Here is a 12,853-nt window from a genome sequence, read left to right on the forward strand (position 1 = left end):
CCCTTTTATATCGGCTACACTTGCAGTGTTCTATGTTTATTGTTAACAGCTTTTCAAGACCTACAAGGTGATGTTGAGTATTATACACTTTTTTGGAGTTCTGCTACCTCCAATGAATCTCGAAAAATCCTCCCAGATGTACACTCTCACGTCATTGGCCACTTAAATCCAAACACAGAGTATCGGATTTTCATCTCTGTTTTCAACGGAGTCGCCAGCATCAACAGTGAAGTGCTGCATGCAACCACTTGCGATGGGGGTGAGTCCAGATTTCAAGGGAAACTCGGCTTCAGAGACGCGAATGAAATTGATTGATTCTCGCTGAGGTTGAGATCAGTCATCCTTCCATTATAAAATTTCCGGTGTTGGAGGGAAGGGGGTTGGAGCTAAAATGCTTAAGTGCTGGCTGTCGTCAAGTGGCAGATCAATAAGTGGTCCCACAGAGACAGCTGCAAGGCTCCAATCACTGGGTATTAGCCCGGTTTGTTCCTGTTCTTTTCAGTGTGTGCTTAGTTGGGCGCTGAATTCACATCAGTACATGGTGACATTTAGAAACATTTTTTTAAGAACTGCTTTCAGAAGCAGGATGCTTTTCACAACGACAGCCAAGCACAGGGAGGGCCCTCCCTGAGTCACCAGAAATGGTAGGTGGAAGTTCAGCCACTGAGAAAAATTGCCTGTGACTCATTTCTAAGCCAGTTAGCAAGGGGGAGGAAGCGAGGGAAGCAACTTGTGAATCTGAAATGTGTTTGGAATGGTCTTTCTAATCTTTTTGGCTTTATAAAGTCTCATTATAAACATTATAATATCATTACCTCCCAAGCAAGTGTTCCAGGTCATTAGCAGAGCACTTTAAGTGTGGAACCCATTTCCCTTCGTGGTGCCAAAGGTCAACACCTTTTGTTTATAAAATAGAATGGATCACAAGGACAATTTTTCAACTAGTTAGGATGGGCTCTTATGATAAAAATAGGTCTTCGCATAGTTATTTCTGACATGCTTGAATAATTGTGTAATTTAACGCCAAGCAAGATTTTTTTTCCTAATGTTAGATTTCATCATTACCTATGGTAATCAACATTCAAAATCATTTACATAATGACAATATTGCATTATTGCTTCATATTGCTTGAGTTACAAGCTAGTAACATCAAATGATTTTTCACGTTCCACCAGCCGCGATGTATTTGAGTTTTATTTTCTGCTTAAGGAGCAAATTTTCTTTTCTTTTTTCCTGGGAGGTATGGAGTGAAGAGATGGGAAAAGAGACAAATAATAGATATGTGTTAGTGGTGCAGATGGGTGAATAATTTATCATCATATCCCACTGGTCACATAGTATTGAAGATTAGCACTATGATGGTGGTATAAAGCATTTTACCACCAGTTCTTATGGTTTCTAACTGAGAGTATAATAAGCCAATTTACAGAGGACTACAGACTGTGATAACTTCATCAGAGGAAAGCAGATAAGCAGCAAACCCTTTGCTCGACCTAAATACTAATCGGCATTTAGTTTAACAAGTGCTTTTTCAGAGACAGCTGGAGTTTATTCAGTTTCTTCCTTTAATTCTAGAGCCTCAGGGCATGCTTCCTCCAGAGGTTGTCATCATCAACAGTACAGCTGTACGTGTCATCTGGACAGCTCCTTCAAACCCAAATGGTGTTGTCACTGAATATTCCGTCTATGTAAATAATCAGCTCTACAAGACTGGAATAAATGTGCCTGGGTCTATCATTCTGAGAGAGCTGTCTCCCTTCACTGTCTATGACATCCAGGTTAGAATGCTGTTTTCCAATGGTTAAGCTCATGGGTGTGTTAAATAAAACTTGCTGGGTTATGTCTCTTAGTGGATGCCTTCCACCTTGGTTACAGATTATTTATTTGGTGGGGAAGAAGAGAGAAAAGAGGGAAATCGATTGTTGTGGGCAAACACAGGAGTCATTGGAGAGGAGATAATAGTAATATGGAAAGTGATGGTGAGGATGGTGATGGTGTTTTCACTGGCAAAATGAAGCAGCTCATGTGTTTGCAATCAGTCTTGCCAAGCAGCTTGCCTTTGTCCTGGTTCTTTTACTGACATCAGAATCAGAGTTAGCCTATGATTAGAGAGACATTCCTTCTACTCCAGTTTCACCATTTACTAAATTTAATTGCTTTAGGGAAGTTATATAACCTCTCTTGGTGTCAATTGTCTCTTTTGTAAGAGCAAAGGACTCTATGATTTAAAACATTCTATTAACCTCTAGAATTCTGTAATTCTGGATGCAACAACAAAAATAAATGAATATGTGGCAGATAAAAATATTTAAAAATTTCATTCAAGCATGAACGAAAAATGTCTGTTCATCCTTCAACAAATGTTCAATGACCCTCACCTGTATGAAAACAATTATATTTAAATTTTTTGCATTTGGTCCTCTTTGAGGATCTAATGAAGTCAGTGTACACTCTCCTAGAAAAGTGTGTATATATTTATATGACAAAAGTTAACACGCAGTTTTGGAGAGCCCATTGACCATTTGAGAGTGAACTCCTAGGTCTCTTTGAGATCTACTGATCTTAAAAATAGAGAAAATATAAAGGACACCAAGAAACTTATCCTCAAAAAATTGGGAATCGTGTTAGAGCAGGAGAATATAAAAGATAGCAAGGCTAAATGCAAAAATTAATGATGAAAACAATGTTTCAGAAGCTCAAAGTTTATAGAGAAGGGTTGCCATTTAGTAAATTTTTGAATAAACTGTGCACTTCTGGGGCTTCCCAGGTGGTACTAATGGTAAAAAACTTGGCCGCCAATGCAGGAGACATAAGAAACACAGGTTCAGTCCCTGGGTTGGGAAGATTCCCTGGAGAAGGGCATGGCAACCCACTCCAGTATTCTTGCCTAGAGAATCTCATGGACAGAGGAGTCTGATGGGATACAGTCCATAGGGTCGAAAATAGTGGGACACCCCTGAAGCGACTTAGCATGCATGCATGCGTGCTAGTCCGACTCTTTGTGACCCCATGGACTTTACAGTCCATGGAATTCTCCAGGCCAGAGTACTGAAGTGGGTAGCCTATCCCTTCTCCAGGGGATCTTCCCAACCCAGGGATTGAACTGGGGTCTCCCGCATTGCAGGCAGATTCTTTACCAACTGAGCTGTTGGGGAAGCCCAAAATTTATAACTTTGTAAATAATTTTCAGAAGATATTAAGCATGAAATTTTTATTTGACCATAGAAAACTTTTCACTGGCTCTGTTCATTAAGTGAACATTTCCCCACCCCCTGTTCCCCCCACATTTGAAAGTGAAACATTTGTAATCATCTAGTTACAACCAATGCATTAACCTCTCCCACTACTAGGCTTGGCATCCTAAGAAAATGACATATAAAGATATTTAGTAAAAGAAGAAAGGTACATTGCTTATTTTTTAGTACACTCCACAATTTCCATCTACCCACCTGAGTGTATCTTAGCATGGGTCAGTGAACTGCTGTTTCTCTTGATGACACAGGGGGAAACTGTGTGTAGGTGTAGATCATTGATCACATTATAAAATAAAAATCACGTTCAAAATACTTAGAAATGCAGCTTAATGGATAAATTAACATAGAAGGTTATGAAAGATTTGCTGTATTTTCCTCTTTGGGGCCCTGGTGGAGAAAGCCAGCTGAGTCCCCATTCATTTGCTTTATCAGGACTCAGAATACATCCAGGGCGGGGGTATACATAGGTGGGCTGGGGTCGGGGGTGGGTGGTTATGCTGAGATCACTGGATTCTGTGCATGCATATCCAGCACCAGCCTTCTGACCATGAAGCAGGAGTGGATATGTAAGCATTCCAGGCACGTTCCACTCTGACAGGCTTCACTCAGATCTGTTTGTGTGAGTTGCTAATGGCCTGAAGTGAAGTGAAAGTTGCTCAGTTGTGTCTGACTCTTTGCGACCCCATGGATTATGTAGTCCATGGAACTCTCTAGGCTAGAATACTGGAGTGGGTAGCCTTTCCCTTCTCCAGAGGATCTTCCCAACCCAGGAATTGAACTGGGGTCTCCTGCATTGCGGGCAGATTCTTTACCAACTGAGCTATCAGGGAAGCCCACTAATGGCCTGAAGAGAGTGTATTTTGATCTGATACAGGGAAACAGATGAGGAGACAAAAAACCAAATTAGAATCTAGTACTTAACTTTTGTGATTGGTGACTAAGATATTCTTATTCTTAATAATTGTAAGTATATTTTTGTGACTCTCCTCCAAGTCCTTAAATACTGTACTTAAAATAGTTATTATTGGAAATTTGATTTTTATCAAATTTCAAAGATTTTTATTTATGATGTCAAAGATAATCGGTCTCCATTTAAAATGTGCACTGAACTGATAGGCCTAATACTTTAAAACTAAGATTCTCTTTACTGCTGCTGCTGCTGCTGCTAAGTCGCTTCAGTCGTGTCCGACTCTGTGCGACCCCAGAGACGGCAGCCCACCAGGCTCCCCTGTCCCTGGGATTCTCCAGGGAAGAACACTGGAGTGGGTTGCCATTTCCTTCTCCAGTGCATGAAACTGAAAAGTGAAAGTGAAGTCGCTCAGTCGTTCCCAACTCTTAGCAACCCCATGGACTGCAGCCGACCAGGCTCCTCTGTCCATGGATTTTCCAGGCAAGAGTACTGGAGTGGGGTGCCATTGCCTTCTCCGTCTCTTTACTAACCCCCTCTATAAAATAGCCATTGATTTTAAAGCAGACATGTAGATGCACCACAACATCTGTTTTTTTAATGAATCAATCTGCATAGACCTTTCTAAAGGGACTGCTCATTCAAATTTTTCTTAAATTTTTTCTCTTTAGTATTAATATGTAAACCTTTATATTTGTGTTTCATCTCCATGTTATACAACATAGCTGTAACACCAGAAATATGCCCCAAAGATGGAGACTTGGAATATTACATTAGTAACAAAGTGAAAAAATATTGACCCATTTATCTAAAATCAGAGTAAAAGCTTTCTAAAGAATCATTTGAATAGACCTAAGTAGTTTATCGGAGAAGGCGATGGCACCCCTCTCCAGTACTCTTGCCTGGAAAGTCCCATGGATGGAGGAGCCTGGTAGGCTGCAGTCCATGGGGTCGCAAGGAGTCAGACACGACTGAGTGACTTCCCTTTCACTTTTCACTTTCATGCATTGGAGAAGGAAATGACAACCCAGTGTTCTTGCTTGGAGAATCCCAGGGACAGGGGAGCCTGATGGCCTGCCGTCTATGGGGTCCCACAGAGTTGGACACGACTGAAGTGACTTAGCAGCAACAGCAAGTAGTTTATAACTTAAAGATGTGCTTATTATTTAGATAATAAAACAATTAGGGTACAGTAAAGCCTGAATCAAATAATTTCATATCTTATCAGCTTGATCATATTCCTTCTCTGATCCTTCTACTTGCAAACTTCTGAAAACAGAATTGTGAGGATTCATTAAATTATTTGTTCAAGTACCCATCCTATTTGGCACATAAGAAGTTCATTTGAGCTGATTTTGAGTTACCTCACTATGCATCATATAGTCAGATATTTCCCAATATGTGTGGTTTTATTGTCACTAATACTATTACAGCAAGTATATTCATCTACTTGTAAGTTATTTGGAATTTACTGGACATGATTTAATGTTAGCTCAGAATACTATATGACATAAATAAATCACTCAACAGCATTATAAAAATATGCCTCAACTCCCAATTAGGTGCCCCATGAAACAAAACAACATTACTATATACAACAAATACCACACTTGTCTTTCCTCAAATGCCCATGGAAATTCAGAGAACTGCTTTGCTTTAAAGTTCAGTATTAGTGTTTAAGATTCATCAGCATGTAATATCCTCCATTTATGTATTAGATACAGAAAGTAAATCATCATTGATAAAAGTGCAGTTCCTCTTTGGTTTAACCTTTAATGGAGAGCAGAAGGGTGTCACTTTATGGATGGTCCACAAGCAATCTCTTACATGTTCATCTGTCTCTCCCCTGCTCTTGTTGAAAATGTTTTTTGTGTTACTAATGCTTGATGAACTCAATTTCTAATCTTTAGTTATTCCACCCTTCTTGGTTTTTATTCAGATTAGGTGGCAGAATTAAAGGGTGAGTGATGAGTTTCTGCTGTGATTAAGGTAGAAATACAATTGCAGCTGGAACAAATGGATATAAAATAGCTCAGCCATATTGGAAGTCTTCCCTAGACCTCATTTTTCTTCCATTAGAGATTAGCATTGAGGCTATTTGTTGTCAAGTGTCAAGGCTTCCGGAAAATATCCTCATTACCCTACCTGGTTATAGATCCAGAGAGTAGTATGCAGCGATAACATATTATGCTTGCCAACTGTCAACTAAGTATCTTCCCTTCTTCCTTAGTTGTGCTCCAAAGAGATGGATATGTCTGTCTGTTGCTGAATAGTTGGAACTAGAAACTAAACATTACCATTTGAATCACTATGTCAATTATCCCAAGCTCATTTCCAGACTCTATTTTGAGTTTGTTCCATTGGACTCAACATAAAAAACTAAGACTTAGTAAACCCCAAGATGCCATAGAGAACTACAGGAAACACCTGTGAAATGAGAGTGGGTGGGTTTCAGTCCATCAGCGGTCTGTATTTTGAAAGTAGTTGCAATGATTGTTTTCTAAACTAACATTTGCAGGTTGAAGTCTGCACAAAATATGCCTGTGTAAAAAGCAACAGAACCCAAATCACGACTGTGGAAGATACTCCAAGTGATATACCGACTCCCACAATTCATGGCATCGCTTCAAGGTACCAATTCTTTATCAAGTAATCTAAAGAACTGACCATAAGCAATTAAAATAAAAATCAAAGCTATCATTCCTGCCATGACAATCTCATTTAGTAGATTACTATAAATGTGTGTGTAAATCAAATTTTTTATATTATTAGGTATTGATCCTCAGTGGACACATCCCCTAACATTTAAGCTTTGATTTTTCTGATTGTCCAGCTTCACTTCCTTTTACTTAGTAATCTGTGAAAAATGTTGGAGTGCATGGAAAAGTTGTCCTTCAGTAAATTCTTTTGTGAGACAAATAATACAATTTTAATTAGAATGACTACCTCCTAACTTAATCTCTTTGAAAAAAAATTAGACTTAGGTATATCAGATTTTCCTAAAGCTAGAAATAGCTGTAAAATAATTAGGGGAGATAAATTATTGGATAACCTTTACAATTGTATCAGATTCTTCATGGAATCCCTTTATTTTTGTGTACTCTTTTGTTGCTGAGCAATGACCACGGTTTGAAAGTGATCCTCTTTCAATTCAAAATTAGCAATTTAAGAGAAAAATGATGTAACATCAAGATTTCCAAGTCAAAAGTAATATGAAATTTTCACCTCTCTGTGTCAAGTCAAGGGCAGAGAAAGAAATCTGAGTATTCCCGCATCATATTTTTGCCCTAACCAAATGAATTGCCTTTCATCTACACACACACTCGCACACAGACAATTACATCCCATATACACACATGCACACTGACTGAAACAATCAACGTTATAAAATATTTCAATTCTGAAGGATTCCTTTATGACATATTGAAAATTATCGGTCTTTTTAAAATCATTTCAAAAATAACCTATACCGATTTGGAGAACTAGTGATTGAAATAATTAGAAAAACCCAAATAATTGAATTCTTAGATGTTCAGGGCAAAGATAGTCCTTTCTTCTTGAGTATATCTTCTATCAAACACATGATGATATCTGTCTAATGTGGGGTGCATGCATGATAAGTCATTTCATTGGTGTCCTACTCTGCGATCCTATGGACTGTAGCCCTCCAGGCTCCTTTCTCCATGGGATTCTCCAAGCAAGAATACTGGAGTGGGTTGCCATGCCCTCCTACAGCTCATGTGGGATATGTTAATTAATTGATAATTCCCTCAACAGATTTTCGTCATCTATCCACATGATTGCCTACCTTTCCAGGGGAAAATGGTCAACTTTAAGGGACACCAGAGACCTTTATTTATTTTTTCAGCAAACATACTTGTGGGTATAATAATATAAGAGACAAAGGTAATACAAAGTAGTGTAAGAAAGGGCTCTAAATTTTCACAGTTCCAGTCAACTGTGGGAAACGTTACCCTAAACAAACATTTATAGAACAGAGTGAAATTCACTATAATAAAAGTTTATAATGTGAAAGAAGTGCATTAAAAAAAAAAAGACCTCAGCTCTGCCCATAATTATCAGTGAAGACATCATGAAAGATGTGACATTTGAGTTCATTCTAAAGAACTCCAGGAAGAAGTATAAGTAAGTAGGTGGATGTTGTCAAATGTCTTGTCTGTTAGCATCCCCATGACTCAAGCCTAGGTGAATGGCATAGGGAATATGTCTTAGATTACATATTTATATGTGGCTAAAAATATGTAAGGGTTTTCAGAAATTGAGCAAATATCCATTTGAGACTCTGTTTCTAAGATATCTGTAAGAAGATTCTTGTGGATGATAACAAAAAATATTTTTAGTTGGGTTTAAAGATTGCTTCTCCCCAAATATATTAAATTGGTGCCAAAAACAATTAAAAGGGCATATTTATTTTTTTAAAAGAGCAAGAAAAATGACAAAGCAGATGAGAACAAGAGAAGATAGATTTTTAACACAATTATGAAAGCAACAGTTGCCTTGGGAGAGGCACTTGCCAAGGTGGTAGTTGGCAGAGGGAGATGATGATACAAAACAAACTGATTTGCTCTGCAGAGAACCTCAGTGTCTGAGCACCTAACAGACTTTCAGGATTGTGAATAGGGCAAGATGGGATAAAGTTCAAAGCTGAAATCGTGGGATTAGCTTAAAGTCTTAAAAAAAAAAAAAAAAGAGTGACTGAGACCTATAATTATTCAGGGTTCTCCAGGGAAACAAAACCAAATGTGAAAACTCAGGAAACCTTGGGATCTAGTCCCAGTCCATGTCCAAAGTTTTGAGAATTAAAGGAGCTAATGGTATAAATCTTGGTCCAAATCCGAGAGTGAGAGAAGATTGATTAGATCAAGTAGTCAATCAGAGAGGAGGAATTGTCCCTTCCTTCAACTTTTTCTTCTACTCAGCCCCTCACCTGATTGGAGGGCTGAGGGTAGAGCCCAACTACACCGTGAAGAGCAATCTGCTTTACTGAGCCACAGATTCAAATGCTTACCTCATCAAAAACAACCCTGCAGGCACACCTAGAAATCATTTTCAACCAGATGTCATCAACTTTGTGGCCCGGTCAACACAAAATTAGCCACTACAGAATTCAAGGTCCCCTACCTCTATATTATTCATCAAAATGTTGATTTCTATTTCTCCTTGTGGCATATTCTACCAACAGGAGATCAGAAGTTTTTTTTATTCTCAAGAAACTGAACAGAGGTATTTAGGAATTAGGGCTACTAGGCGCAATGGAGAAGGAAATGGCAACCCACGCCAGTACTCTTGCCTGGAAAATCCCATGGACGGAGGAGCGTTGTAGGCTACAGTCCGTGGGGTCACAAAGAGTCGGACAAGACTGAGCGACTTCATTTTCACTTTCGGGCACAGTGGAAATCTGGGATGAAGGGAAAAGGTAAAAATCATGATAAAGTGTAGACTACAATTAGAATGATGGCACCTCAGCTGCTTTCCCCAGCTCTGGTTTTACAAACAAATATCCAGTCATAAATGTTTCCATACAGAAGGGCATTCTTCTCTAAAAAAGTCTGAGTGACTCCAGATAAAATACTTCCATAAACTAGCAGATCAGGATCCCCTAATAGAAAAGATAACTTGCCAACTGGTCACACAGTAGGGAATTTCATCAATCAACAAGCCCCACTCATATATAAATCTTCTTGTCACCTTTATTATCTCAAAGGTTAAAAGAAACAAAATTAAAACAGAAATAATTCAACAGACATAGAGAAAATGCAGGATGAGGAAAAAAATACATAACAACCTCAGAGGGATAAAAAGACATCCTCTATCTATAAAACAGCACTAAAAAAAAAATCCTACTTGGAAAAAATCAAAGTAAAGCAGGACTTTGGGGAGGCATATCTCATGGAAATTAAAAGTTTTAATTTTTAATTAACTGAATTAAGACTTTAGAAGAAAGTTTAAAGTCTCTGAAAGTGAAATAAAAATCAAATATGTTACTAAAAAAAGAAATTAAGAAAAATCTTAAAATCCAAGAAATCAACGATTTGGATAATAAGAGTTCAGAAAGAGAGAACAGGAAAAAAAGTGAAGAAAATAAAGATGACAAGAAAAGATTCCCAAATCAAGATACCAGTAAGTAGATTCCAAGGTGTTATAGATGCCAGGAAAATGACTGAATCATAACCATATAAGGGGATATCATCTGGAAATTTCAAAATACCAGGTTAAAAAATTGCATTCAAAAAGCTTCCAGGGAGAGAACAAGATGGCAGAGGAGTAGGAGGATGTGGAGTACATCTCTCCCCACGATACATCAGGAATACACCTTCAAACACAGAAGTGCATGCAGAACACCAGCTGAGAGTAGACAGGAATACCTGACCAGCAGAAAAGAAAATATAGAACCACCCAAAACTCGGTAAGATGGAGGAACTAGGGGGGAAAACGGGAGTGTTAGTAGGACTGGACCTGCCCTCAGTGGGTGGGGGAACTGAAACAGGAGTCCGATCCCCACATTGGGGCAATTGTCTGAGTCAGAGGAGGAGCATTTAAGGCTGAGAGTGAAACAGCTGATCTATGGCAGCCTAAATGGAATGAGAATCAGACAGTCCTTGTGCAGCCATACATTCCCCGGACAGGGATGCAGGTCCACTAGAAGGCGCAGCGGCTGGGAGCTGCAGTTTAGGGATTGTGGAGCAACCCCAGGGCAAGGGCTGCTGTTGACTGCGGAGACACAGGTCGAGAGGATGTGAGGGAGGAGATTGTGGTGGAAATGCCTGTGGAGGAAAGCCAAGCAGCCATGGAAACAAGTCAAGATACTGCTGAGTCGTGCAATGGGGTGGAGCCATCACCATAGCCTCTCTTTCCCCACACGCCAGCATTGGCGGCTGAGCAATAGAGAGGCTGGCCCATGAAACGCCTGATGCACCGAACTACAGAGTAGGACCCCATTCAGGTTGCCCTTCTAAGTGCCTGACATGCAGATCCACAGAATAGGACCCCAGCCAGGGGGGCCCCTCTATGTGACTGAAGTGGTGAACAACAGAGAAGGACCCCAGGAAAGGGAGCCTTCTAAGTGCCTGATGGGAGGAGCTATGGAGAAAGACTGGCCAAAGAGGCCTTCTGAACGCCAGCTACAAGAGGCTCAAGAAAAGACTGATAGGGCCATAACTCCTGTGGTGGAGGCAGTCCATATCCCTGCACACTTAGCATTGCCAGGATCCCTAAAAGCCAAGCAGCTGTGCTACCTTCACACTCAACTTTCACTGGGGCAGAGCTGCCACAGGCCAAAAATGTCTTGTGTCTGTGCGTGCAGGCTCACTTTCAGTTCAGTTCAGTCACTCAGTCATGTCCAACTCTTTGTGACCCCATGAATTGCAGCACACCAGGCCTCCCTGTCCATCACCAACTCCTGGAGTTCACTCAAACTCACATCCATCGAGTTGGTGATGTCATCCAGCCATCTCATCCTCTGTCATTCCCTTCTCCTCCTGCCCCCAATCCCTCCCAGCATCAGGGTCTTTTCCAATGAGTCAACTCTTTGCATGAGGTGGCCAAAGTACTGGAGTTTTAACTTTAGCATCATTCCTTCCGAAGAACACCCAGGACTGATCTCCTTTAGAATGGACTGGTTGGATCTCCTTGCAGTCCAAGGGACTCTCAAGAGTCTTCTCCAACACCACAGTTCAAAAGCATCAATTCATCAGCGCTCAGCTTTCTTCACAGTCCAACTCTCACATCCAGACTACTGGAAAAACCATAGCCTTGACTAGATAAACCTTTGTTGGCAAAGTAATGTCTCTGCTTTTGAATATGCTGTCTAGGTTGGTCATAACTTTCCTTCCAAGGAGTAAGCGTCTTTTAATTTCATGGCTGCAATCACCATCTGCAGTGATTTTGGAGCCCCCCAAAATAAAGTCTGACACTGTTTCCACTGTTTCCCCATCTATTTCCCATGATTTGCGACCCTATAGACAGTGGCCTGCCAGGCTTCTCTGTCAAGGGGGTTCTCAGTAAGAATACTGTAGCATATTTGCCAATACTGATCGCCATGCCCTTCTAGAGCACTGTATTTCCTGTGCCCTATCCGCCAACCTTCCTGAGTACCTGGTGCTGCCAGAACCTCTGCAACTCAAGCAGCTGCACCATCTCCACAACTGGCTCTCACAGGGGCAAACCCAAGTCCTCCAGGGCAGTCTCAGGAGCAAATCCCAGTGGATGATCCACATGCAGAGGTGGAAATAAATCCACAATTGAAATCCAGGGGCAGTGTGGCTAAGAAGACCCAAAACCTTCCCACCAGCTATACAAGCTGCAGATTAAATCCACGTGATCAACAAGGAGGGCTCTGTGTCTATGTAATATATAAAAGGACATTGAGAGCTCCCACAGAAAGAACACACAGGAGAAGGATCAGGTTAGAATCTGAGCTGCCCCCCCACAGCAGGCCCAGAGATCACCACAGTGTTGGAGGGCATCCTAGGGAGGTTAGGTTGACTGTGACTCCCAGTGAGGGAGAGAACTCTGACAGCAGTGACTCCAGAAAAGCATTTATTATTCTTATGTTTTGACTTGTTCTGTGGATTCTTTTCTTTCTTTTTTCTCCCCCTGTGTTGTAGTTGTTGATTTTATTGAATTAGATTTTTATGAAATCTAAGCTTTGGAGCTTTCTTTTTTTCTCAG

The 12,853-nt window shown here is 40.3% G+C and overlaps 1 protein-coding gene across 1 annotated transcript in view; it reads left to right on the plus strand.

Moving 5' to 3' along the window:
• Nucleotides 1-12,853, plus strand: part of USH2A (Usher syndrome 2A (autosomal recessive, mild)) — a 939,168-nt gene that overhangs the window by 657,648 nt on the left and 268,667 nt on the right. The window contains exons 45-47 of the mRNA XM_010853294.1: nucleotides 50-259; nucleotides 1,577-1,779; nucleotides 6,681-6,793. Coding sequence (XP_010851596.1) covers nucleotides 50-259; nucleotides 1,577-1,779; nucleotides 6,681-6,793 — 526 coding nt within the window. The remainder of the gene's footprint in view (nucleotides 1-49; nucleotides 260-1,576; nucleotides 1,780-6,680; nucleotides 6,794-12,853) is intronic.

This window comes from Bison bison, unplaced genomic scaffold (genome assembly GCF_000754665.1).
Source record: "Bison bison bison isolate TAMUID 2011002044 unplaced genomic scaffold, Bison_UMD1.0 scf7180017864325, whole genome shotgun sequence".
NCBI classification, from domain to species: Eukaryota; Metazoa; Chordata; class Mammalia; order Artiodactyla; family Bovidae; genus Bison; species Bison bison.